The following is a 27,542-nucleotide window of genomic DNA, read 5'->3' as shown; positions in this document are numbered from 1 at the left end:
TGTTTAGGCATGTAATTACTTTTCCGGCTCTGTGCCTAGTCTGAGTCTCTGATTCTCTGCCTCCTTTTATCTGTCAGCTTTTTACAGGGACAAGAGTACTCCTCTACCTCCCAAGCATGTAATGAAGATGAATTCATTACAGCTGTAACACTTTAACGAGCACTCTGAAGATACAGGGTATCCTTACAAGTCCTAAATTAGGAAACTCCCTCTCAGAGTGCGCTGGGGTGCCTGGATGCATGGCCCAGATCTGTGCTGGCAATATATTAATCCACCTCTGTGCATGATTCTGGAAGGGATTTTAACAACAGAAAGGGTCTGGCTTTCATGCAAAAGCCAAGCTTGCAGGAATTAGTTTCCTTTAACTGAGGATAACTCTGGAGTAGGAAACACTTAAGCGATTGGGCATATCTTCTGGTCTCTGGACTTGCATCCCAATTCCTGGGCATCCTGTACCCCATCCACTTGGATGCAGCAGACACAGAAATAGTGAGAAATGCTGGGACAAAATGTATTTGGTGAAGGCAAGTTCCCTGGTGTTTCACTGTTTAAAAGAGACCTCCCAACTACTGTTTCATGCATAATTGTGCAATTGGTAATATCCTGCCAAAGAAAGGCTTAGATCATCTCGTCTGCAAAGCATTTTCCACCTCCAAATAAACATTTTGCACGAGTGCAAGTTGCAGGTCTTCCACCACAACGTGCCCCAGGCCGGATTTTGGATACTGCCCGCAGGCAAGGCAGCCGACCTGAATCTGGACAGCAGAAGGATTCAAGAGTCAAACTCAGGATGCTAGACCAGAAATATATTTTTTTTATTCTTAATATCATGTGAGCAGCAGCACGATTCCAAAATGAAAAATAATTCTGTTTCATATTTCTTTACACAGAGAGACAGACAGACAGATCCACCCACAGCAGCAGCAGCAGCAACAACAGTGAGACCGCTCAGCGAGGCACTGAGACAGGCACACACCAGAGGGGTGGTGGGGCCTGGCTCTGAGGAAGGCTTTTCCCCCTTCTTCCTCCCTTGCCAGCCCATGCTCCTTCCAGGGGAGGGTTTAACCTGGGCTGACCGATCACTTTGGTTTTCCCCAGTCACTTTCTATAGAGCTTGCAGTCACGTTTGGTGAGGCCCGGGGGAACGGTGTGAAGGATCCCATGACACACCCAAAGGACATGAGCTCGTGCTTTGCTCTAAGCAGCCACACAATCCTACTAATCCGCTCCACGGTCAGGAAAAGGGAATTCATAACATCTTTTGGTGAAGGGTGTGACTGGGTAGATCCTCAGAGTCTTTTTCTCTGAGTGATCTTGAGGCCAAGCAGCATGGAGCTCTGAGTAACCTGGTCTAGCGGAAGGCTCCCTGCCCATGGTAGGGGGTTGGAACCCAAACCATTCTGTGATTCTGTGACCTCATTCAAAGCAACTCTACAAACGTAACCAGTCTTGTGCACAATGCTTGAGGGGTACCTTAAGACAAAACTGAAAGCATGGGAAAAATCCAAGACAACTCATGAAAAAGCCTAAAACCAGGAATACTGAAGGGCTGCAGGAAATCCCAACAATATCAGAGATTACAGCAGGGGCTGCGGGCGCCTCTCTAGCCCACAGGAAGCCGATGGGTGATAGAGACCAAATGTTTCCTGATATGAGAGAGTGGATGAAAAGAGACTCAAGGATTCACCGCTTCTATTAATGGGACTGTTACGGGAAACAGCAATCATCTATACCAAGGCAACACCAGAACATCAGCTGCTTCAGTGGGAAAATTGTGTTTTGAAAGGGTCTGTCCAGTGACTTGAAATAAGCTTGTCTTTAGAAAAGGAATACCATCTAGTGGCCCAAAAAGGCAATAAGGACGTGCGATGGCAATTAGAGAATCAGATGAATTTAGAAAAAGAGAAGGAAAAACTACAGAACTAAGGAGGGTGATTAACATATATAGTGCAGTGGTTCGCCCTGGAGCAAGGGAGAGCTCAAAAGGGACCTGATCATAGTAAATGCAAAGCTAAAATTAGACACTTGCAAAAGCAGATTGGGATGCAAAAATTAAAAATAACTGCTGGAGTTCCAGAAAGTGGTGTAGAGAACTGAATCGGGAGCCATCACAGGAAGATGATTTCAAGGATGACATGGGCAAATGGGAAAAGAAAGAGAAGTTGAGAATAGCAGTCTATCCCACAAAGACTTCAAATGCTGTCCCAGGGTAGATGAGTATGGCAGATCAAACTGTTGCAGCTGTTAAAATGAAAAAAAAATTACCCCAAGGCAGGTAGCTGCAGATATGAAGGCACTGAAAGGAAGCACAACAGTAGAGAAACAGCTTATATTCAGAATTAAATGGGGATTAAGTGGTAAATTGGTAAATTGATTAGAGTGTGTGCTCCACCAGTTTTTATCCATTGTACATTGGGCACCTCCTTGATAAACCTTTAATCTTGCCACTATGGGCATTTAATCAAGTTGCCCAGCAGGATGGTAAGACAAGGATCAACTGGCACAATCATGACCAGTCCATAGGCTCGAGGAGATGGAGAGTCTGTAATAAACGGATAGGGGCCCTGCTTGAATGTCATGGACATGAGCAGCAGCAGGACCTGATACCATGTACCAAGCAACCACTCCCAGCAGAGCAGGTATCTCCAGGGTCCCTGGCAGCCCTGAGGCTGAGTCAGGCTCCTTGGACAGTGGATGAATTAGGAGAGGTAGTGGCACAAATGCACCCCCACGATTCACACTAAGCTTCCATATGGCAAAATGCAGGGGAAGAAGCAATTGACAGAGCTGCTTTCACATTAAGAGACAAACAAGATACCTTTATTTGCATCCCACAGGGCCGAGCACCTGCCCTGCTGCACATGCTCGTGTGAGCAAAGGGATTGAATGATGTTTGTGGGGGACAAAGAAAAGAGATTGCCTTATGTGATGATATTCGGGGAATTGCAGCTACAGAAGAAGAGGTACAAGAGAGATGCAGCTGAGTTTTAAAATTAATAGACCAAAGAGTATTTAATGTCAGCTTGAATATGGCACAATTAAAATAACCTCAAGTTAAATGCCTGGACTCTGAAACTGGTGAAACAAGAAGATGGAAAAATGATAGAAAGGTTAAGCTTTCTGTGAAATAAATACTCCCACTAATCAATCCCAACTGTGAAGAGTGCTGGGAGAATTTAATTTCTTATGGCAGCATATCTATAGCAGTGCTAGTATCTTATGGCAGTGTATCCATCTTTGCTAATAGCAGCAGAGCGTTATGGAAATGACAGGAAAAGAATCAGGGAGGGAGCTGGAGCAAAGACCAAGACAGTGCTTTATCTGACATGAAAGAAGCTGCTTGAAAAGCTTCTGCACTCAAATTCTCAGTTAAGGGAAAGTTATTAATAACAAGAATTTCAACACGAGCTGATACAGTGGGAGCAGTGCTGTTACAGAGAAATAGAGGAGGAAAATGGATACCAGTAGCATATGAGTCCTCTCCAGTGGCTGGACCAAAATTTCCTTGGCCATGAGAAAACCTGGTTAGAGGCAGTCTGGGCTGTGATGGAGTTTGAGGCTTTTCCCCTCAATAGTGCAGTTGTACCCCAGTCTGCTCCTACTCTGCTCTTACACACAAAGGGAAGAAATGGATATTAATGTGGATATCCTTTGAATAGAAACCAGGAATGAACCAAAGGTATTGCACACTCATGGGAGTGCTACATTCGATCAAAGAGGAAAAATAACCCAAGAGACTCCTATCAGTGGAATGAGGGAACAAATAGTGGGAAAATTAAGGAAAGGATCATGCCAAGGAACTTACAGGCTGTGAGTAGATGACAAACCCTTCTACCAACATCTCTCTACAGACAGCTACTGTCTGGTAGTAGAAAAAAATAATGGTTGCATAATGGGGAGAAGAGCAATGGCAAGCACATGATGGGACACCTGTGAAGAAAACAGGAGTTCTATTTTACAAGCTTAGAGGGAGAGAGGGAATAAAATATATGTAAAGGATGTTAAAGTACTGTGAAGACTACAAGCAATACTGAGAAGCAATTCAGTGAGCAAGTAGATAAATTAACTCAAACTTTGTTTACTGCAGTCCCAATCAGGTGTCAGCTAAAAAAAAGATGGGATGAATAGTGTGGCCAGTTGAATAAGAGCATCCTACACTTCTTTATGTAGCTCATTATGAGCTAAGTAATTGTCTAAGGTAATTGTCATAATGAGCTACAGTAAAAAGTGTAGGGTACTCTAAAAAGAGTGCAAGGAGTTTATACTCAGCCTCAAATGAAGTAAGAAACATAGGACATGAATAAAAACTGCGTAAGGTGTGCAAAAGTGGGTTAGTAAAAGAAAGCTGCCAACACTACTGCATTGGCTAAGCTAAAGACTGTGACAAATACTGCCAAGGGATCACCCCAATGTCACAATCAGTATCTGTTTGCCACAATAAATACCTTTCCTGGGCAGGCTGAGGTTCTTCCACCTAAAAGGAATACAGCTGCTGGAACTGTAACAATGCTGTTACAGAAAATCGTTCAGAGGTGCAGAACAGCACCTGAGACGGGATAAGATGAACAGAGTGGAGGCTTGAGAAGGGGGAGGTTTTAAGTGAGGAATTCAAGTCCTAATAACTAGCCTGGGGATTAAGCAAGTACTGTATAAAGCCTACCACCTGCAATCTCCCAGAAATGAGTTGAACTATTAAAAGGAATCTAAAGACAATTGTAGGACAATATCCAAAATTGTGGGCTAAAAAGTTAGCCTTGCTATCAGTAGCTTTAAAAGCAGTGATAGATTAGGGATAGGTTTGCAACTCTACCATATTTTGTTTGGATAGCCTGTCTCTTAGTGGCTCTATGTCTAAGAGCCTAAAATACTATGGCAAGATAAAGAAGAAAGCAATGCTCTGGTAGAAGAAGCAACATGAGAAAAATGTGTAAAATGAGAGAGCAATGATCCAATTCCTATATGGCTTATGAAATAAGGAGCCAAATAATGTATTTGAAAGCAGATAAAAGGGAACAAGGCTTAGAGACAAAGTGGAAGGGGACCTATTAAGTTACTAATAAGATAAATCCTCTAAGATATTAAATAGGTGAGGGTGGTAGTAAATACAAACAGGTTCATGTTTTCAGATGTCTCCATAAGGGGCTAAAAAATTCTGGAATTTGTCACGAATTTGTGAAGAACAGAGACACTGAAAATGGCTCAAAGAGGGGCCTCTGGCACCTGGGTAGCCGTGGCCCCTGCACTCAGAGCCTGCCCCAGCTCAGCCTCGTGTCCCAAAAGCAAGGGAGTGCAACCCTCCTGGTGCTCACCTTCCCCCAGCTGCAGCACATCTGTTTGTGTGCTTGCATACTCATGGGACTGGACTATGCTGCAAGTCTTGCTTATTTGCTATTTGTGCAGGACAGATTTTACAGATTTTGCAGCAAATTTTACTACAGCTCCTCAAAAAAGCAGCAGCTGACAGAGTCAGGGAGCAGCAATGCAAAATCCAAGGCAAGGCAGAGGAGTTGAGGTCTCCTGCAGTTGCAAGGATTTCTAAATTGGCTTATCACTCCATATTAACGAGTTTGGTCTTTTTACAAATTGCATTAATTTTAGGTATTTAAGAAGGCAGATAATGACTGTGAAGTGCTTTGGATACCTAGAGATGATTACCTTCAGACCTTTACGGTTCGGGAGAGCAAATGCCTCCACAGAGAGATTCTCTGCCCGGTCCTGATCAGGAGCCTGGCATTGCTGCAGGGTTTGGAGCATCCCTGCTGCTTTCATGGGCAGCAAGCCAGCAGCTGGACAGTACCAAAGGAGAGGAGAAACAGCAACCTGAAGATCAGCAAAGTGGCACTGCTCTTGTTAACTAGATCATAACCCCTGCATTAACTATACAGACAAAATTGTTATAGCTTGCCTGTTTGTTTCCTTTTTTTGTTTGGTTGGTTTTGTTTGTTTGTTTGTTTTTCTTTTTTTAGTCTGTTTTACTGAAGTCACCAGTAAGATTTTCATGGGTAGATACTAAACTGTGGCCTAGCCTGACTTAGTCTTGCATAGCTTGCTCCAGCTACTTAATCTAATAGTAATATCTGAAGAACCCAAATGAAAAATTGTTACAGCTCTTAAGGGAGCCTTGAGAGTTACAGCTCATGATCTGGATCCACCCAGATTGGGAAATCATAGCTGCAGCTTTGGAAAAAGGGCTCTAAAATCACAATAACTGAATTAACTCAGTAGTTTTATCGGTTTACAGAAAAATCCAAAGAGAAGGAATAGCTTGAGGAAAAGCAGCTAGCCCTGGTGTCAAACTGCTGATTTCAGTAATGGCCTTTTAAGCAATTTAGGAGGAATTTAGGAGGAAGAGTCAAATAAGAAAAGAAACAGAAAGGAGAGATTGAAGCAGGCAGGAGACTAAGTGCCATCAGTAGCTAAGGAGTTAAAATTTGAGAGAACTGGGCTTAAAGCACATATAGGTGGAGGTCTGAAATGGAATAAAGAGTAATGGATTGTAAACTATTATGACTGAGCCACAGTAGAAGTAACACTGGAGAAAAATGTTAGCCGTGTTAATAGCCAAAACTTCACTGCCAAGTCTTGCAGTTCTTTAAAGAGGAAATTATAAAAATCATATATCGTGGATAAGGACGGCAAAAGTCGACACAGAAACGTTATAAATGATCATGCAAACAACTCTGTGTAATTCCCCTTCACTGTCCCCCACAGCTGTTTAGCAGCCTCCACACATCCCAAGCCCAGCTCTGATACTGCACAGCTGCATAACCTTGGGCCAAACTTCTGAGCAAACCGCTAAGTTATGAGACAGCCTGCAAGAAGATAAGAAGGGCAAAAGCAGGGGGAGGAACACCAAGAGCTTTGGGTCAGATCAAGCCATTAATATCTACACTGAAAACTGCATGAAACTGGGTTTGAGCATCCTAACCAGATGTTTACCTTCCTTGGAAATGGCCAGCAGTAGCATTAGTCACACACCTGAGCTACATCAGGTGATAGGATATATTAGGATAACTAAGAACAAGACTCATGGAGTTGCTTTGGGGATTAAAAAAAAAAAGGCAGATTAAATTTTTCTCTCAAATTGCAATTAAAAAAAAATTATTGCTTCTCTCTTTTTCTTTTTTAAATACAGTAGATTTTTCTCCTCTTCCTTGCACCCAGGAGCTTAGCACACAGCTCTTGAATTCAACTTTTTAGCTTGGCCATGCTTTTTTTTTTTTTTCCTATCTGCTAAGCCTCTTGCAGCAGTCGATGGAAAAGCTACCCAAAAAGCCAGCAGGCCTTGGGTGCGTCCCGCTGCCCTCCTCCGAGCCGGCCCTACGTACAAAAGTGGGAAGCTGTTGGGGTCGCGTGGTGACAGGCAGCAGTGCCGATGTTTGGAGAAGACAGGGAGGAATGATCACCTTGGGAGCCAGGTGAGGGCAGGGTGGGCGCCTGGGGGGCTGGGAGGGGACGGAAATGGCTCAGTTCTTGTATTAACTGATAACATTGAGGGCGTTAATCAGCGAGTGAAGCTCATCCCTTACGCTCTCCAGGGAGTGGCCGATCATCTGGGGGCTGTCCAGGAGCTCGATGCTGTGGGTGTAGGGCTCGTATTTCACCGAGAAGGGCCGCTTGATGTGCGCCGCGTAGCTCCTGCAAGGGAAGGGCGCAGAAGGGTGGGTACAGGGGAGGAGTCCTCCCTCCAACTCATCACCATCTACCCAGGAAGATCACCGCAGGTTAATGCCTCCTTTAGGCAGAATTTCCACCTTTCCAGCTCCACCAGGGCAGTAGTTGAGATCCCTTCCGTTTGTCAAGGAACACCATGAGTTTGACTGGGGCTCTCAGGAGGGCACAAACTGGTCACCTCCATGGCCATTGCCAGGCATCCTCCGCTGCAATTCCTTTTTCAGAACGGCCAAGGAGATTTAGAAGCTAATTGCAGGGAAAGCCTGAGGTATTATCGTAGTATATTACTAAATCCTTTCTGACATGCATTTATTGACTAATCTCTGCTTGGGGAGGGGGGAACTAGCTGTCTGGCATACTAAGGATAGACTTGACAGGCAGTGGCTCAGACCTGAGCTAGAGCATGAGAATAGAGTCACCAGAGCCTTGCGCTTCAGCAAAGCTGCCCTGCTGTACCCAAAGCCAAATGCAGCCTGAATCTCAGTGATGAGCTTGACTCTACCTGATATCTCTCCAGAGCAAGACCGTGTTGCTGTTTTACTAATGGAGAAGTATGTGGTCAAGTGAAAGCAAATCAAGGGTAGGGTTGCCTCAAAGTCGCCCACATTCACTTCCAGCACTAAGATTTACATGCTTGACAAGACAGGGTTTTTTTCGTTTGGGGGTTTCGTGGCTATGGAGCTGAAAATCTATAGTTAGGTGTCTATGGCTGCAGTCTCACGCTGGGAAGGCTTGGGAACATGAGGGGACAAACAGCGCCAACAAGAGGCGTGCTCCTGTCCTGTGCGGAGGCTTCACCCTTTCGCTCCTGGATTGCTTAGCTTAGGCTACCCTCTTGTGGCTACCGCGGCTCTGCTCCGGCGCCGCGCTCGGGGCAGCGCAGCCCTTTCCCAGATGGAGACAGATGTTCCTCCAGCTGGTACATCGTGGCTAGGCCGGAAATGGAGGGATCTGGAGGAAAACACAGCACAGAGGGCCGAGGGCAAACACGGTCCAAGGCTCAGGCTGGCGCTGGCAGGGAGCTGCCATGCCATTGCAGGAAAACAATCGAAAAAACATAAACAAAGGAGGCTCCTGCATACCCACGTTGTCCTCCTCCTAAAAGATGTGGTTCCTCTCAGTTCTGCCTGGCAAAGTCCTGCTCACCTCTCTTGTTAATGTCAGCAGCCACAGCGATGGCTCGCAACGCAGCTGCTAATGGCTAGAAACCTGCCTTCCAAAATGGGTGTGCTCACTTGACACCTTTGGAAGCAACTAGATACAGCATGGCTGCTTGGAAGGGCACTGGGGGAGTGTGTCCTTTCTGAGAAAAGAGGCTTTTCCCCAGGAAAAACACTGATAGTTAGGCCCGTGGTGGCAGCTGCCAGCAATGCAAAAGAGATGATGCTTTAATGTTTCCACCTCACAGAGCAGCATCTGTGTGGTCTCTGAGCTCCTTAAAGAGGATAATTTACAGTGCTTGTCACCGTCAAGACCCTCTAGCCTAATCTTGGCTGTGTATGTGGTGTATTTTCCCTTTCTAAATGCAAGGAAATGACTCATTAGGGCAGCAGTTGGGGTTTTTTAAAGTAGCCTAGTGTGTGTGTGTGTGTTTGTGTGAGCATGGGCTCCCCCGGTGCTTGCTTTTGAGCAGCTGGACTCCAGGTTGTATGAACAGTGCAAGTGAGGGTAATAAAAGCAGAAGTTGAAATATAGCAGTCCTCACCACGTTATTTATATTAAATACCCCTCTTGCAGGAACTGTAAAGTCATGTACGTCATGTTCGCCTCATCCTGTCTCTTTCCTAAGTGAGGATAAAAGTGGTATAGGCAAAGTTTTCCTCTGTCAATCAAAGCAGTCGAAGGACTGAGCTCTCCTCCTGTGGGCAATTCTGGGTATGACCAAAAAAATGCTCTTCTGAACAGATGTCTGTGGGTAGAGCTGACCCTCACCATCCTGTTTGCAGTCTCAAGGGTTTGGGAAACCCAATTACCATGGCGGGATGGTATCTGGAGTCCAGTAACGCATGTTAACAAGCCTGGGTGGCAGAAGTTAATTTTTTCCCCTGGACAGATCTATTAATGTCAAGCATGTTCCCTGTAGGATCTGGAGAACTGCTTTACTTTGGAAGACCTGATCAAAGTTTTCAGAGCACTTCTGAGAACTCAGACTGAAAGCAGCCATGATGTCAAGCCCTATTTCAATAGATAACATCTTAATCTCCTATTGTTTGGGTCTCTCTCATTGCCCAGTCCTACCTCAATTTATTTTTGGCATCAGTGAAGCTCTCAGACACAAAATAAACAGGCTGGTAGTTCTGGTCCTGGTAGGGCTGAACAGCTGCAGCATCAGGGTCGAAGTCCCGCACCTCTGGTTCATCTGACAAGGAGTGCTGTGAACGCGGCAGAAAAAATCCAGCGTGAAACTAAGGAGACTGGAGAGCACATAAGGGGTAGGCAAAGGTGGAGAACAGACTGAGGAAAGTCATTGTGCAGAAGCAGGAGGGGTTTTCCTCTACAGGGTCTAGAGCAGAGGCAGGTTATGGTGGGACTTACTATGAGCTCCCCATAGGAAGAGAGGAGCCCGGCTCCGTAGGCTTTGACTATTCCATTCTGTCTGCAGAGCCCAAACTCCACTGTAAACCAGTAAAGCTGTGAAAAGAAAAAAGAAAAATTCCTGAGGGACACAGCTCCTCATCCTAATCTCTCTGTCACTTCTCAGCCCCTTAAATCACGGCCAGGGTCTGGGGTTGTTTAAAGGAACAGGCACCTGCCTCTTTGTCCCCTCTCCACACTTTGTTTTCAGGGGAAAGTGCTAAACTAAGTTGCTGCTACACCAGGACGGAGTCTGTCCCTGGGCTTGTTCCATCTGCTGTGAGATGCTGCTGTTTGGTGTCCTTGGGGCAGGACAGGTCACCTTGCTGAGGGTGTGCCAAAGGAAGCAGATGTCATTTAATCCCATCCCAAAGAGTCCCAGCAGTGCTGCTGTTGGAAATACGATGCTTGGTGATAGTACTGGTGCCCGAGAAAATTGGGTTAATGTGCAAGCGAGCTCTGCTGTTTAACTGATCTCTGCTCTGCACAGTCATCATGAAAAGAGCATGGGGCAGCTTGGGTGGGAGCTCTGAGCCTGCAAATCTTGGAATACTAGAGTGGACCAGTCCCCTGGATACCACAGAGGCACTGCTGGAGGTGTTGTGCCACCCATCCAGCAAAGGGGAAAACTTACTGTTGCTAGTTTCTCAATTTCTTCATCAGTTGCTCCCAGAGACGCCAGCCCAATGTCCTAGGAAGAGAAGGGAAGGGACAAACATCAGGACTGAGGGCCTTAGACATTGGTGTTCTGTTTTATTGGCTCAAGATCACACATATTGCTGCCCTGCAGTGCCAGGCATCTGCTGGGACTTCATCATGATCAGACTAAAACCACCTTGTTGCAGAGCCAGTATTAGGGTCTTGGTCCATCATAGAACTCATGGTTAATAAGAGCAAGAAAGGTTTAGGTGGCAACACCGGGGTTTGGATTCCCACCTCTCAGGGAGAGAAAGCAGATAGCACCTTACCTGAGAGAACTGGGCAAATGTCTTGTCAGCCAGCATCGGGACATGCCCCAGCAGCTCGTGACAGCAATCCCTGCCGAGGGGAGGGGGGAAAGGAGGAAAACCCAGTCAGCAGCAGACAGAGTGTGTCTGTGGGGGGAAAAGGGTGACTGCTGGCCAGCTGGCACTTTGCGGGCAGGGGGGCCGTGGGCCGGGCGATACTCACGGCTCAGGGGAGTGCATGGGCGAGGACGCGTGGCGGATGTACTGCGTGCACTGGAAGACGCGGAAGGCCAGGCTGGCCAGGAAGTCCCGTGCTGAGAGCAGGCCGGCCACCGGCCGGAGCTGGAAGCCGGTCCTCTCTGAAACAGCACACACCCACTGTGCCCACGGGCTGTGCCACTGCCCCCTGCGCTGGAAGCTAAAGGGCTACACCAGCCTAACCTATCTGTTCTTCCTAGGAACAACACCCGCTCTTCAGGTGCACAGTGGGATCATTTGACCACGGGCTTGCCCTTCAGCCACAGCCCGCTGTGTTTAGCTGCGGGCCCCACCACTTGGGCTCTACCTCTGTCCTCTGTGAGCAATGCACAAGGCACCAGCTCCCCTCCTAAATCTCAGCTCACTCACCACTCCTTTGGGTTCAGACTTCCCATCTGCAGCTGCCCCCGCTGGCAGACCCTGAATCTGGGTCCCCCGGGCTCATACCCACCTTTCAGGAAGCGGGACACCTCCTCCAGCTGAGGGATGTTGTTCTCATTGTAGCCACAGAATTTCTCCAGTAGACTGAAAGCGTCAAGGTACTCCTTGCAGGCATGGGTGGGGTACAAGCTCTTCAGGGTGCTGTACACCTCCTTCCTTCAGGAGGAGAGGTGGCAGACATTCAGTGGTTAATGTGTCCAGTCCTCTCCTGCACTCTGGCTACGCACTATCAGGGACTCATGTCTTTAGGCTGCGTGTCCTTTTGCCTTTGTCCACCTAAGTCTGTGTCTCTGCACACTGATAGAGGTATGTAAGCACACAGACTCACGTTCAAATGAACCTGCAAAGGCAGCAGCTGTGTCTGCACAGACCTATTTCTGACTTGGAGGTCAGAAGACTGTATGAAAGGTATTAGCTGGAATTAAAATATTCCCAGTAGGTTAACTCCTGAAGTTGCACTGTGAAGACAGTCAATAGAACCAGGTGACCTTGTGGAGAAGCCTGTGTACTCAGCTCATATAAGCTGGCCTTGTTTTCAGAAACACTCCTGCAGCAACACTCCTGGAAAAAAATCACATTCAAAGGGAGTGCTTTCCTAAGTGAGGCCAGTGAGGTACCACACAGATATTTACCATGGGTCTCACACTTCTTCCTGCAGCTGTGATGGCTGCTCTTTGTTTGGAGGCTGCTACTGAGTCAGGACCCTTAGAGAAGTGGGGCTCCAAATTATCCACCTTGCTCTGGGAGGAGGCTTCTATGGAGGAAACTCCTGGAGGCCATTAAGGCTTGTTATAAAAAACAAGCGGGATGTGTAGGATGCTTGCATTCTGATACATTTTTCAAGAGGTCATGCCCTAAATGTTTGGGTTTCGATTCCCAGCTTTTAGCAGTGAAGCAGTACTAGAGAAATCAGCACTAATAATGAAATCAGCACTAATAATGAAATCAGCACTCACCAGGTAGCTGTCTCCTCCGCCGTGTATTCCACGTGAGGGATCGGGTCCCCACTGCAAGGCAAAGGCAGCATTACTGAGCAGAGCCCCAGCCAGGCTCCTCTTCCCTAGGAGAAGGAAGCACTTTGGAGAAGCTCTGTATGATTTCTTAAATCTTCTTTAAAAACCAAACAAGGGGGTGCCAGGAAAGAAAAAGCTTTAGTACTGGGTCATTTGTACAGGTACAACAAATACACAGATGCAAAGAAAAGCATGAGTCTGGTCAGAGATTATGAATGAACAAGGGATGAGCCAGAGTTTAGTAGGTGTAATATTTATCGGGGGAAAAAAATGGGTTTCTCTGGAAAAAATTGAAAGACTTTGTGTGTGAAAATAAATTCATTTCATATGTCTGAACTTCAGGGAGCTGATGGCTCCAAGTATGAACTGGTGGCTGGGAAATAAAAGCAGCTAATGAGGAAAACTAAATTCATTTGACCTGCAGAAAAATATATTGTCAATAAAGGTAAGGATGGCAGGGAAAGAAAATTTCAACATTGATGTAAATGGGCATTGATGAAATGACAAATTTGCTTTTTCTCATCATAGTTAGCAATTGCATTTCCTAAATCTTTCTTTTCTGTGTTTGGACAAATAAGATCTTTATATATTGTAAAGCACAGTTCCTGAAGGGATGCCTGAAGGGATGCTACACAGTGGCTCATAAATGTTGACCAGCAGGTGAGATGTTAGAGAAGACCTCTTAAATTGGTGCCTCATCTTAGGACAGTATTTAATCCTGTGTCACTTGGGACTCTTCTTCTGGCACCGTGACGTTCTATGTGTTTAGTATTTGAACAGGATAAAACCATCAGTGTCCATATTCTGGGCTTCAAGTGGGCAAAGTACACGAGAACCAAGAGCAGAAACCCTTGCTGGGACTGCACCAGTTGCAGGGGTAGCTCAAACAGGTGACCCATATAATTTCTGTAGTCTGCTTTCAGCACTTAAAGTCCTGCTCAGAGAGAGAATGCTATGGTGAAAGGCAGTGTCACTGAATAGGATCTAGGGAGGATTTTACAAACCTAACTGAATATCAGACTCTGTGTGATGTTGTAGTGAACACGCTGAGTGCTATCACTGCATGGATCAGAATGGAAGCATTAAGTAAGAGAACAATCCTAGTCTTAAATCTATATAAGACAATGATGAGAACATTACTGGAATCTATTTAATTTAGCAGAGTTAGGAGGAGAATAATTTAGCCTATAAATACCCTCATGGCAAAAAGAAAAAAATCTGATAGCAGTATTTTATCTAATAGATGAAAGGCATGTGTGATCCACTGGGTAAAAGCTAAAGCTATTGAACTCCAGCTTAGAAATAAAACCCATGTTTTTTTCACAACAAGGATAATGAACCTTTGGAACAAATTTTCTGGGCATGGGTATCTTTTTCAGTACTTGAAACACTGAAGTCAAAACTAGATGCCATTCTAAAGAGATGCTACATTTCCAAATGAAGTTTGAGGTCTGATGGATATATATCTGGCTTTTGTTATGCAGGAGGTTTATTCCTACTATATTCTTACCAATGTATGAATTAATGACAACAGATATTTTTTAATTAAAGAGAAACTGGAATGCAAAGAGAGAAGAGAGACACAAAAGGAGCTGGAAAGGCTGAATGGGGAGACAAAACATAAAGGAAGAGAAGTGTCATACAGTTAGCACAATGACTTCCCAATAGGTTCACTGACATGTCATTATCCCCGCATGAATGTTAGGAAGGAGACTTACTGCTTATAGTGAAAAGCAATCTCTGCTATTGATTTCCTTCTCTGCCGATATACTTGGTCAGAGTAGCCCTGTGGTGACAAACAGGAACAGAGACAGGACTTTTAATCAGTCGCTAAAGTTTCTCACCCAGGAAAACTCACCACTGGCTGGAGAGACATCTCTCAAGGTGGCAGTGGCACTCCAGTCCCCTGATCAGCTGCACTGATGGGTGCTCTCAGCTCCCTGCTTCTGTGGGACAGCTCAGGAGTTCAGTGCGACCCGGTGCACACACACACTGACTCACCGGGTGATCCAGATCCAAGTCAGGGTCAAACTTGGTGACCAAATGGTGGCACTTGTCCAGTTCGCAGATTCTTCTGGGAAACCAGTGAACTATGGGGAGAGAGAAAGTGACAGTCTGTCTGCAGAAGGGAAGATCCCCTAAAGAGAAGGGGCTCTGAGGCTGAATAAGATACACCTGGTCTGGTGTACCAGATGCACACATACAACATGGCACAGCTACTTCCAGGCAGCAGTTTCACAATCTCAGTGCTCTTTTCCTAAAGTCATGTCTAATGCCATGATCTCCATGTCATTACTTCCTTGCCCATCTCTCAGCAGAATATTTTGTGGCAAAATTAAAGAAGATGAAAATTTGATTTTACTGAGTGATTCACATTAAAAAACACCCAGAGATCCTGCTGGTCACAGTTCTCTAGGGATAGTCTCCTACAATATTATTCTACAATAATCATCCTATCTCCAGAAAAGGATGGCACAGGAAGTGTTTTGTAGATTAGAGCTGGAATCTGTACAGAGGTCCTAACACATAGGTACGAAACTACTTTGTAGTATTAATAATACAAAATACAATACCATTGTATTTATAATACAAAATGCTGGAGTAGGGATGGAGAACTCTTGAGGAGAGGTGTGAGCAAAGCATGAAATTCAATCTCCTATTTCAATTTTTTTCAATCTTTTACCAGAAGAATGGGCTATGAACAATGGAGTCTGTTGAGAAAAGGACAAGGAGGGAAATTACTTTCAGGATTCAGGTATCCCAGAGGCAGTTCCTTCTGGTTTGCTCAAATTCAGCACACAGCAGCCCTTCCCCTTTCCTGGGAATAACAAAGCCTCCGCCCTGTTTCCACAGGGAGATCTCAGCCTCTCAGCACGAGTGAAAATGTTTGTAAAACGTTTCCTTACATTTGTCTTCCTTAGTGGTCCTCACATCTTCTGCTACCCTCTTGATGGAGCTAATGAAAGTGTTGAGGTCAGAGCTGTGGACTTCACAGCGCACAAAGTATTCCAGCTCAGCGATCCCTTCTCGGGGCTTTCGGCTAAGCCTGGTCTCCAGGTGGTGAATTTTAGCTTCAAATGTCTTTTGAGACATGGAAAGGAAGAAGAAAAAAAAAACCAACAACAGTAAGAACATTTGAAACACCTTCTGGTACTACCCAAAGATGTCCATATGGACACAGATTTATAGAATGGTTTGGGTTGGAAGGGGCCTTAAACATTGTCTCATTCCAACCTCCCTGCTATGGACAGGGACAAATTTCACAGACCAGGTTGCTCAGAGCTCCATCCAACCAGACTTTTAACACTCCCAGGCATCCACAGCTCTGGGTGACCTATTTCAGTGCCTCATCATCCTCACAGTAAACAATTTTTTCCTACTATCTGACCTAAGCCTACTCTCTTTCAGTTTGAATCTGCCCCCCCCTGTCCTGACACTACGTGCTTTTGTAAAAAGTCCCTCTCCATCCTTCCCCCAGACCCCCTTCAGTTATTACAGGGCTGCAATTCGGTCACCCAGAAGCCTTCTCTTTTCCAGGAGGAACAATCCCAGTCTGGGACGGATTCCTTCTTGTTGTTTTCTTCATGCCGCCCTTTTCTTCACCTCCCTCCCGTACAAACACACCCGTTGATTCCACATTTTCTCCTTCTGCACAAACACCGAGGCCGCTCAATAGCTACCAACAGAAGACTTCCACCATGGCAAAGAAGACCAAGAGAAGGAGTTGATGCGGCAGGGCGCCGTTTTCCCAGCCCAGCCCCTCCCGAGCGGTGTGCGTTCGGCGGGGCTGCGGCTCCGGCGGGGTCCCGCGGCTCGGGCGGGCCGGCGCTGGCCGTGGTGCTGAACGCCGGGGCCGCCGCGGCTCGCCCGCACCCGCGCTGCTCTGCGAGCGCTGCCAGCGCTGCCGTCCTTCGGGCTCGCTGTAGGAACTGAGCTCCCCCGCGGGATGAGGAGGCACAATGATGCCTGTAGTCTCGCAAAGGGCCCTGGTAGGTTTGTGGGTATTTTCTTTAGCTCGGTGAAAAGTGGCAGTACAAGCCCAAGGCGCTAGGCAATGACCCAACCTTCCCAAAGTTCCCGCAGGACCTTTGATAGAGGAAGGGACATGATTTCTGTTGTTAATCGGAGGCAGAAAGATGAGAAGGAACAGATTCGATGCCACAGGTAAATTAAATTTAGGGTGGTGTTTTTTAATGTACCTACCAACTTCACTATTACATTGTCCCCTCAACAATCGATACCTTTGCATTAATCTGACAGCCGTGATTGCATTACCTATGCTTCAGCTGCATGTAACACATACAGAAGAGTGAAACCAGCTTCCCTGCAGCCTGGTTCATGATGAGGTAAATGTCATTATGCCCGTCTGCTTTCATATCTTGTACCTGCATTGCCAGAGGGATCTGGGAAATGAATCTTCCTCTGCTGGGACTTGACATGCTTGTCTTTTTATTATATTTAAAGCTCTCTCTGTGACAAGCTCAAAGAGCTTTTTTTGCTCCAGGAAGAAACAAACAGTATTTGAACATAAGCTGCCACAGCTTCTCGCTTGATGTTTTAAAAATTGTTTAAATTACAGAGTTTAAATGCAGTATAACATAAACTCTTCCAAGTACAAGAGCTTGCACATCTGTTTCATACCCACTGAGCAGCCTGTTGAATGTTCCACTGACGGATTTGTCATGCTTTATCTGGCATCTGTGTGTTCTGAGAAGGAGACCCCAGTCATCGCAACACATGGTTTTTGTCTGAAAATTTTGTCATAAAGGTACTTTCAGTCTTGAGACAAGAACCATATATTGCCTGGAAAACAGCTTCTCTTTCAACAGTCCTCGCAGAGGAATTGTAATTGCTGAAGATCTAAACGTTTTTCATAAGATTATCAGAGGTAATACCAAATGGGCAATGAATAGCTAGAATGCCCTACAATTCCAGGGAAATACTCATCCTCCAAACACACTTTTTGTATGTTTACAGTTTTTAAGTAGCAGGTTTTCTGTATAGTGTACATAGCCCCAAAACACCTACTGGGACTGGACATGCTCTGAGCAGGAGGCTGGACCAGAGACCTCCAGAGGCCCCTTTCAAGCCATGTGACTGATTAAGAGGAACAAATTGTCCTCTCCTCTCACCACTGAAGTCAATGAAATTAAACTACCATAGATAAAACACATCTCAGAACCTCAGTTTGCAAAACACTTTTGAGTCATTCTGGATGAAAACACACTGCATGAATGCAAGCTGTCATGCTTGGATTACTGTTTAAATAGGCAGCACTTATCTCAGTCTTTCCATTCATGGCACTGAGATCCTATATAATGCAACGTTACATTGCTGGCTAGGGGGAAGAAGCTCAGTTACCAGTTTTCCTTGGTATTAAAGGCATAGACAGGATGCATCTCTTGAGGGGAACCAACAGAACCTTTAACATACGAATCAGAATAATCCTTGAAGTAGAGAGGTAATTTTGAAATCAATATGCCAGTTTTACACCCAGGCCAAAGTTGTTTCTGTAACTATTTGACGAAGGACCAGTGTGGTAATGACCCACAAGCGAGGCGAGTTTGGTCTGTAGACAGGCAGGGCACACAGCTTGCTTTGAATGTGGGATCAGAGCCCTGTGCCTGAAGTGTTGAGCAGCGGGGAGGGCTGTCAGAGTACACTGCAAACCATAAGGGTGTGGACTCGAGTGTGAAACTGAAAATAATTAAGCAAAATTAAGAGCTGAACAGAGCTGAACAGCACTGCAAAACAGAGGTACGCCTCCTTCTTAGTGATGGCAAGTGAGGACACACTAGGCCATGAGCAAAGCATGACGTCAGAGATACCAGACAATTAACTGATAATTTGACGTAGGCAGACCTAGTCAGAGGCTTCTTTATTACACTCAAGTGACGCTTCTCACAGCCCAGTCGTGAAACCTGGAGTGTGTTCCTTGAGTACCACACAACAGGTTAGGTACTCACCTCAAAAACCTTAAGGACACGGGACAGCGGTGAAGTCTTGGCTCCCTTGAGCATGAAGAAGAGGTTCAGCATGGCTCTCCCATCCTTCTCCTCAAATACAATGGTCTCTGTGGACTCTGCAGCATCAGTGGCTGCAGCTGCAGCCTCTCTTTCCTTCCTGGCATCTTCAATGAGGCTTTGACGTCTTCCAATGAAGCGTGGAGACTGAGGGCAGAACAGAAATAAATAACACTGCTCACACAGAGGAGGAGATCAGAGGCATTCCCAGCAGCTGGATGAGATGTGACTGGTATGTGTCAGCAGAGGAAGCAGGGAAAGCCTGGACTGACTTGCCTGGCTTTGTAGAGAAAGATCTGCTCATGAGGACTGAGGTTTTAGAATTGAAATTTCAGAAATGTGGAGCTTTGGTGGGGAAAAAAAAACCTGTGTAAAATATTTTTTAGCATACCTGGTGAGTGGGCTTCTTCCCTCACCTCCACTAGCAACAGTTTTCAATATCCTCTGAAAAAACCAAACCCCAGAAACAATCTTATGTGGTTTTCAGGTGTCTGATGAACTCAAGTGGAGTGACATCAGATAAACCTGAGGTCACCTGAGAAAAGATACTTTGTGAGAGACAGGTGAAGCTCACAGCTGTGGCTTGGCCGGGAAACAGGAACTGTTTGCAGGTGTATTAGCAGGGCAGCTTAGCAAAACTGCTCCCAGGATCCAATGTGACATTTACTTTTGACATTAAGTGGATGCTTATCCATTGAAGTGTAATTGAAACCACAACCGTGTACCCCAGAAAATAAATTCCTCCCACTTATCTGTAGATTTGTTTTGTCTGAACAAACTCCTGCAGATTTCTCTTACTTGGAATTGAACCTAAAATGCAACTCTGTGCCTGAGGTCATGTCAGGACACCTGTTTATACTTATAGTGAGCTATTTCAATCACTGCTGTTTCTTTTGTTATACAAATAGCTCATATACCAACTTATTTGTTCTTGGTCTTTTTACAACCAGTTTTCTATTCAGAGACAATGCATCTGGTTCCAGTTTTGTGTGTTCAAGACCCAAGCCAGATGACAAAACTACAGAGCTTGCTAAAAGAAACCTTGGCAGTACTGAAGAAGGACACAGAGGGGGACTGACTGCAGTTTTCCCTGTGATTACACTGAAAATATTTAGAACGCGTTACTATACTAACTAAGCAGTGCTTTCCCTACCTTGTGAAAATTAGGAGTGTTTTCCTTTTAACAAGACAGCCTGACTAACTACTAAGTTTATTTTCTCTCTGATTTTCAAAGCCCACTATCAGTAACTCATGTTTCCTGTCAGAATCCTCGTGGATGCTTTAGCAGTGTAAAGCTGACACTTTAAATGCAGCCTCAAAAACTCAGCACATCGAGGCACCAGCCCACACCTCTATCTGCTCCCGTTTCAGTAGAGATACCCCTCCAAAATTATATTTCCAGATTCCCCTTTTATTCCTCAGGGCACAGAAAAACACCTTCTAACAAATAAGTGCATGCTGCTGCTTGTCTGAATTGGTGGTATTCTGCCCAAAGAGAGCAGACATCTAACAAGTGACCTCAGTAACTTTAAAAATCTTGTGAGCATGTGCTCAGCTCTGACTGTGTGTTTTCCGTCGCTGCAGTGTTTCAAGCTAAGCTGGTGTTTGCTTTAAGGTGCCTGCAATAAGCAGGGCAAACTGTGCCCTGTGCCAGCCACAGAAAATGAGCTGCAAGCCAGGCAGTGCTTTACCCAAGGGTGCTTTGTCACACTGTGCCCCGAGGTGCAGCAGGATTTTACTTCTGGGTTGGAGAAGGGCAGAGGAGGGAAATTAGACCCCCATATTTAGGATGCAAACCAGGTTAAAATCCAGCTGGGTGGGGTTTAAAATGCCAGCGTTGGGTGACTGGAGAGCTGCACCAGGAGAAGCAGACTCAACCAGTCCCACACATGTGCTGGGGCTGGGTGGCCTCTGGCAGGCAGGAGTGGGGGCTTTGGTTCCTGTCAAGGCATCCTGGAAGTTTCATAGCTGCACGATGGCATTGTTTAAGTGAGTAAATTGGAAAAAATATCAAAACAAAGCAGAAAAAGGCTGAATTTTTCTTGGGAGAAAAGGGCTGGGAGGAATCTGCCTGCCTGCTGCCTCCTCTGCCAGCTGAGGCTGCCTGGCTGCATGTTCCCCACCTCACTGTCCTCAAATCTGCCCCTCACATTTATGCTCATTGGGCTTTTTTCTCCTTTTGCTGGAAATTAGGAATGTGGCATATGTAATAACCAAACTGATCTCTTGATAAATGCCTTCCTTTCTTCCAAAGGCACCATTATGTGATATTTCTGAATTGCCTTGCAGACTCCCTCCCTGAGTGCATATCTGGCTACAGCGAGAAGAGTAATTTGATTTTGCAAAGCATTTATTTGCCTAACCAGGCCTGACTCATTCACCTCTTCTGAAGGGTAGTTCGCACCTCTTACGAAAGGTTTGTTCATTTTTCCTTCCTCGAATTTGCTGCAAGTCAGAGTGCCCAGCCTGCATGCTGTCATTAAAAATACTGTGTTCTGAGCTATTTTGTTGCTTTTTTTCACCCCCAGCTCATTATTTTCAGCAATTAGGAAGGATTGTAAAGACTGGGGACATAATCTCCCACCCCTGCTTTCCTGGGGGTTTTTTGCTGCTTTTTTGGCTCCAATGGCTGTCTCCTGTCTGGCTCTGTAACCAAACTCTGCCCCAGCTACAGATGCAGGGTCTCTTGCAAAAACTATTAGCAGCAGAAAAAATTAATACCTAACCAAAGATTTTTCTACAGAGTTTAAAGTTTGTCTGCCCCAGCTGACACGTAAAACACCTGCTGGTGTAGAGAAGTTCTGGGATTGCAAAGGATTTTCCCACCAGTTTGCAGTTCCCCTGGCAGGGGAACACCTCAGAGCTGCTGGAGGTGATGTGATGGTGGGTGATGGCTGTGGGGCAGATCACCCACTGTCACAGTGACAACACGAGGGCCAGGGACATGCCATGTCACATACAAATGCAGAGTCATGCCTCTTGCCTGGCAGGAGGCAGGGTTGTGGAGATCATCTGTGCTCTGAGGTGAGAGCAAAGAGCTTTTCATGCATCCAACTCTCAGAGCAATCCTCACAGGGCAAAGTTTTAATTTTATTTATTTTCCCTTTTCTGAAAATTTTCATTCAAAAACAATCACAGGCCAAGGTTTTATGTACCCTCCAGGCTGGAGGAGCCGCTCACCCCAAGCAGGTTGCCTCACTCTTGTCAGCCCACTTGTTGAACATGAGCTCCCCTGGCCCCTGTGTTCAGTGGTCCATTTTTTCATAAAACACAGAGCAGCACCCCAGGGGGTGCAATAACCAAACACTCTTCGCTTCTCCAGACACTGAGCATCTCAAATACTGATTTTACAAGTTGCCTGGAAAATATCAGATTTTCAAGAAGCACTTGAGTGTTCATTATTTTGTGGAATGAAAAGGACTGCGGGAGAGGGAAGCCTTCCCTGATTTCCATTTATTAGAGAAAGCAAGCTTACCTCCTTGTTTCCTAAATGTTTCCCTTCTTTTCCAGCAAACTCCACTGTCCAAAACACCCTTCTGCCATTGCAGTGGTTGATTTAAGTGAGGCAGAGCATTGCACAGGGTTAAGAGGAGAGTGGGCAAAAAAGGCAGCAGGTATAAGGGAGAGAAATGGGGAGCTCTGAAAGTGACCTGCTGGAGTCACACTGCAGACATCTGCCAAACATATCTGCTACCTCACCCATCTCTATTCCTAAGGTCCCCTCCTGGTGCACCCATTGCCACTGGCTGCTCTGGCTCCTGCATTGTCACCTGCTGCCTATCCACCTCTTTGTCCCACAGGACCGTCCTATATTGGGAGTCTTCAAGCTCATCCTGCCTGGCAAGGCTTCAAAACTAAGAGCTGAAATGTCCCTGTCGCTACAGCAAGTCTGATGGGTTGGCCAGGCTTGGCTTCCTAAAGACACTTGACACTCCTCTGCTTTCCCTGACACATTCAGAGCTGGTGTGTGCAGGAGCTTTCCCTGGGCTGAACACAGGGCTGGGAACACATCAAGGACTGGGAACAGAAATGGGAGAAGGATGTTCTGGGAGATAAACTGGATACAGCAGCCATGAACAAACAAGTTAAACTGCCTGTGCCTTGTGTACTATCTGAAAGGAAAGCCCCACTTTTTTTATTATCCTAAAACAAGTGAAATCTCTGCAGTTTAATGCCTTGAAACCTGGTAATAGTTAAGATCTTCAAATTGCCTTTCACAGGGGGATTCCTTGCTGTTCTTACCTTAGGTCTGTGGGCTATTCACCTTACTTTTTGTTGAGGTGGTTTCATTATTTCAGGTTTCCACCCGCTTAAATGTTTTCATTTCACATGTACCAGTATGTAGAGAGAACTGTTGGAGTAATTTCCCTTTGCCAGCCTGGAGCCTGGACATGCCCATGTCGGGGAAGTCCCACAAACAAAGTGTTGGTTCATCTATCCTTGCCTGCCTCTGCCTATAGCTATGGAAGAGGCTGTGGTTTTTGGAGGGGGAGGGAAAGAAGTGGAGTAGGGTTGTCTTACCATGATGGCCTCGGCTTGCTTGGAGTCCAGCTCCGACACCGCCCTGCGGAAACCTTTGGCTGCAGAGGTGGAGATGTTCGGGGTTGGCATCTTTGCTCTTCCACGAGCTCTGCTGTCTGCTTTCCAGCTCCTTGCCAGCTTTTTATAGGGCAGGGCTGACGTCAAAGACTCTTTCAAATCTTCTCTTCCCCTGCCACCTCCCCATCACCACCTCCCTCCTTTCTCCCCCTCGGGCTGAGAGGAGGAGGGGATGTGAAGGAGAGAAACGTGTCTGTCCCATTAAATCTAATCGCTACAAAGATTGCAGACACCCTGCCTTCTCAGACCAGACAATCCCCCACCTGTTTGCCTGCATCCAAAAGATTTCTTCTCTAATTTACCCCTTCTCTCCTTTCCCCCTCCCCCCCACTTCTGGATGGAGTTAATTCTCATTACATGTTTCAGTCTGGCACATTTGCTTCCCCAGCTTGGGAGTTGCATGAAAGGATTTTGATCTGTGAAAGGATGAAATAAAAGGAAGGGAGAGATTTAGCCCTCTCCAGCCTTTTCCCCCCTTTGTTTGCCTTGTCATGGAGGCAGTAAAGTAATAGGAAAATAACACTGATTCCCACAAGGCAGCTGCGGGACTGGATGCCGTTCTCATGTGAGCACCTCCCGGCGCCCGGCTACTGACAACGCTGTGCCTTCCAGGGCTCCCCCACCACCTCAGAGCTTCATTTGGCCATGTCATTCTGACAGCAGGAGGGCAGAATCTGACTCCTCAGAAATGAAAAAGGCTTTAGAGGAAATAACCTGGAAAAACCCTCGCAGTCCTGCCTTCCTAAGTGCTTTGCTCCTCCTGCAGTAGTTTCTAAGGGACCAAATGCTTGAGAACAGCTGGTGCTGACAGTGTGTGACAGGTCAGACCCATGCCATGGTCTCTGTTTTGTTGTGAGTAAAACTGGCATTTTTCTCTGATTAGATTTGCAGCAGCTGTCCCACCCAAACAAGTGCTGCAGGAATTCATGGCCGTGCTTTGTGTGAGCCACCTCCATCCTGGTGACAGGCCACTGACTGGCACACATCCCTGTGGTGGGGAAGCTGGTGGCCTTTCACCAGCTGACTGCCCAAGAGCTCATCTGCAACCTTGCTGACCAAAGCACTGACATCTGGTAGGGTTGGTGGCTCATCCTGCACTCAGCAGGACGCCTGAGTTCATCCCAGCCTGCTGATGACTTCTGCAGCGCCAAAAGCTCTGGAGGACCAACAATGCATTGCAATCCTTGAGGATGCAAAGCTGTTGATGTTTACCAAACAGCAGGGAGCAGGCAGTGTGACCAACACTGCCTGCCCCACCAAGGCAGCTCGGGAAGCTCATTGGCGAGAGTTGAAGCTGAAGTAATAAGTTGGCAGCAGCTAAAGATTGGTGCAGTAGTGAGACAAAATGGATTTTAAGCCATGTGGAGTATCTCCTCTTATTGCAGGTGCTGAGGGCACTTGGCTGGTCAGTACAGTAAAAACCAGAGGAAGGAGTTAAGCAGCCATCGTGGCTCATCTATCCCCAGCCTCTGTGTCCTCACGTGTGGTATCACCTTGTGCACTGAGAACAGCCCTTGCTTTTGCTTTAATTTCATCCCTAATCCCCTCTGAGTCTCCTAAACTGTATATTTGCTCTCTGCTAAACCCTGGATGCTCAAAACACAAGATAAAACCCCAGCAAACTGACGGAGGGTAATGCTGCCTGGTGTTGCAAGGTTTTCTCAGAAAACATTTTGGGAGCAGGTTCCAAGGCACTCCACTGCCCAGAAGGCAGCCAAGGAGCAGCATTGCAGTCTCAGCCACCTCCTGTCTGCTGGGGTGGCTTTGAGGACCCTCCTATTGGGGGATACAAATGAGCAGAATGCTATGGTTGATTTATTTTTGTGTCCCTGGCTGAGGTGAACCATGGTTGTTGGACAGGCTGGGATGCCAGGAACAGGGCTCTGAAGATTGTAAGGAAGAAAAGAACCCACTCCTAAAGAGGCCACAAAAATAATGCTCAGGAATCTTTCATGGGAGGCACCAGTGAAGAGACCTCAGTGGGGATTCTGTAACACCATTAATGCCAGTGAAGTTGACATTTAAAGAGGGCAAACGACATGGCTCTGCCTCACAATCCAGGATGAAGCTGCAAAGACATTAAGGATGAAAAGCCATAGTTACGCTAGGTGCTCCAGAAATATTTAGTTAAAACTATTCGGAGACTTTGCTGGTGTAATACCTGTTAAAAAGAAGCATTGGCAATTAAGGGTCTTGCCAAGACTGGGCCAGCTTCACTGGGATTTCATTTGGAAGGAAATAGGGACTTGGGTAGGAGGAGAGTTACAAGACTTGCATTTGAATGTATTTACCAAATCAAGTTTTAACTGTGGATGAATTATTTTGGCTTGCACTACCTTTAAAACAGCATGTAGAATGTGGAATTACAACATTTTTTGTTTGAGGTTTTCAGTTCAATTCAAGAACAAAGACAAAATTTAAATTAATTGATTAATTTAATCCCTTTTCCTACATGCTGTTTTCTTACCTTAAAGTCAGAAAGAGAAATCATTTTGCTAGACCTATTATTTTTGGAAACTGACTTAGTTTAAAGGTCTCTTTAGAGAAGTATTTGCCAGGGATGATAAACCTAAAATCAGCCCTCACAGCAAGCTCCAGTTATCCAAATCAGGAATAAATTTGCTAAGAGGATAGCCTTAAAATGTCAGTTCATGTAAAGAATTGAGAAAATTGGAAAAATAGTAAATATGGGAACAGAATGAACCACTCAGCCTTCCTGCAGGCTGTAACCTATTCAGAGATCACATATGAAAGCTCTTCTGACAAGCAGAGGCTTTGAAATGTGCCGATAACATCAGACAAGTTCTCAAGATTATTGTATGACTAGATGGAATTTCTCTGAATATATTTTCTGGCTTCCTTTTGTCTCGTTGCATGTTGTTACTTCCCTTGTGAAATCCAGTACTTTATTCTAGACCATCAGTCCTTCTACTTAGTTATCTCATCCCAAAGCCCTTGATTTTTATTCCCTTGTCTTCTTACTGTTGGCAAATGAGGCATACAACTCTCTTCTTCTTTAAGCCCTGCTAATCTGCTCGCCCCATCCCCGTCTGGTGATGAGAGTCCTGCATTGTATGGAAATGCTGTCCAGCATGGAGCCAAAGTTCTGCTTTCCACGCAACCAAGGGCAAAACGTCCAGATTGCCGTGAGGGGATTGCCGTGGTAAGAATTTCACTCTCTGATAAGAGTGGAAAATCAGGTTGGTTCTCCTGTACTGGAGGGGCTGATGGAGGAGGAAAGCTGGGAGAAACCATGTGGCAGCAGGTCCTCCTTTTGGGCAGCAAGGTGGGTGGATGTCCTTCAGAGCAATTATCAGGACAGCTGCAGAAGGACAGGCATTACTTTTTCCAGACAGTCCAGTGCAAAGCTCTTCAGCATATTTTCCACCTGTGTCCTTTGCAGGCAAATTCCCATCTTTTTGGAAACCAGCCACATCTTAGTTTTTTTCATCTCTTCACGCATCTACATCTCCCTAAACCACCTGCCTGGGTCCATGTTTAAATTCTGCTGATATCAGACATGAATTTTGGGGGGGGGGTGTAAGCCTATTTGGCTAAACCAAGACAGGTTTGTCCCAGCTTTTGTCACGTTTGACTAATTACCAGATTTGCTAATAGGGAAGAGGAGCCTTTAGGAAGCTTTACAAAGGAAATACAACAGATGGATGGGTTTCCATCACTGCTTTGTTTCTCACACTCCAACCACATGACCATCCTTGAATGTGTGTGGGTGCCATGTGTATCCAGCTGTGTGTTTTAAGGGATTAATCTGACATAAAGCAGGCACGGCAAACATGGCTGGACACTGTTTCACTGCACTAGTCCCCAGACAGAGAACTCCATAAACTGGGATGCTCTGACTGCGCTTCTCTCAAGGGTGAAGCAGACCCAAAAACAACCCAGGAAAGGCATTAAGGTGCAAAGTACTGCTGGTCCTGTGGAGGCTTGTTTCACCTGACACAGGATGCAGGATTGGTGGTGCAGAGATAGAAACAAGATATTAATATCTGTGG

The 27,542-nt window shown here is 45.9% G+C and overlaps 1 protein-coding gene across 1 annotated transcript; it reads right to left on the bottom strand.

Annotated features, from left to right (window-relative positions):
* Positions 1 to 862: 862 nt before the first annotated feature.
* Positions 863 to 23,552, bottom strand: TH (tyrosine hydroxylase). The gene is made up of 13 exons (XM_038139678.1): positions 23,452 to 23,552; positions 18,874 to 19,077; positions 15,814 to 15,988; positions 14,909 to 14,997; positions 14,626 to 14,693; positions 12,851 to 12,901; positions 11,905 to 12,050; positions 11,419 to 11,554; positions 11,217 to 11,286; positions 10,883 to 10,939; positions 10,210 to 10,305; positions 9,913 to 10,046; positions 863 to 7,638 (listed from the first exon to the last, which is right to left on the bottom strand). Exons 1-13 carry the CDS (start codon positions 23,539 to 23,541, stop codon positions 7,479 to 7,481), a joined length of 1,476 nt encoding a protein of 491 aa, XP_037995606.1. The 5' UTR covers positions 23,542 to 23,552; the 3' UTR covers positions 863 to 7,478.
* Between the last annotated feature and the right edge of the window lie 3,990 nt (positions 23,553 to 27,542).

Source organism: Motacilla alba, chromosome 5 (genome assembly GCF_015832195.1).
Source record: "Motacilla alba alba isolate MOTALB_02 chromosome 5, Motacilla_alba_V1.0_pri, whole genome shotgun sequence".
Taxonomy (NCBI): domain Eukaryota; kingdom Metazoa; phylum Chordata; class Aves; order Passeriformes; family Motacillidae; genus Motacilla; species Motacilla alba.
The sequence above is the reverse complement of the archived record's forward strand: the minus strand, read 5'-3'. Positions and strand labels throughout refer to the sequence as shown.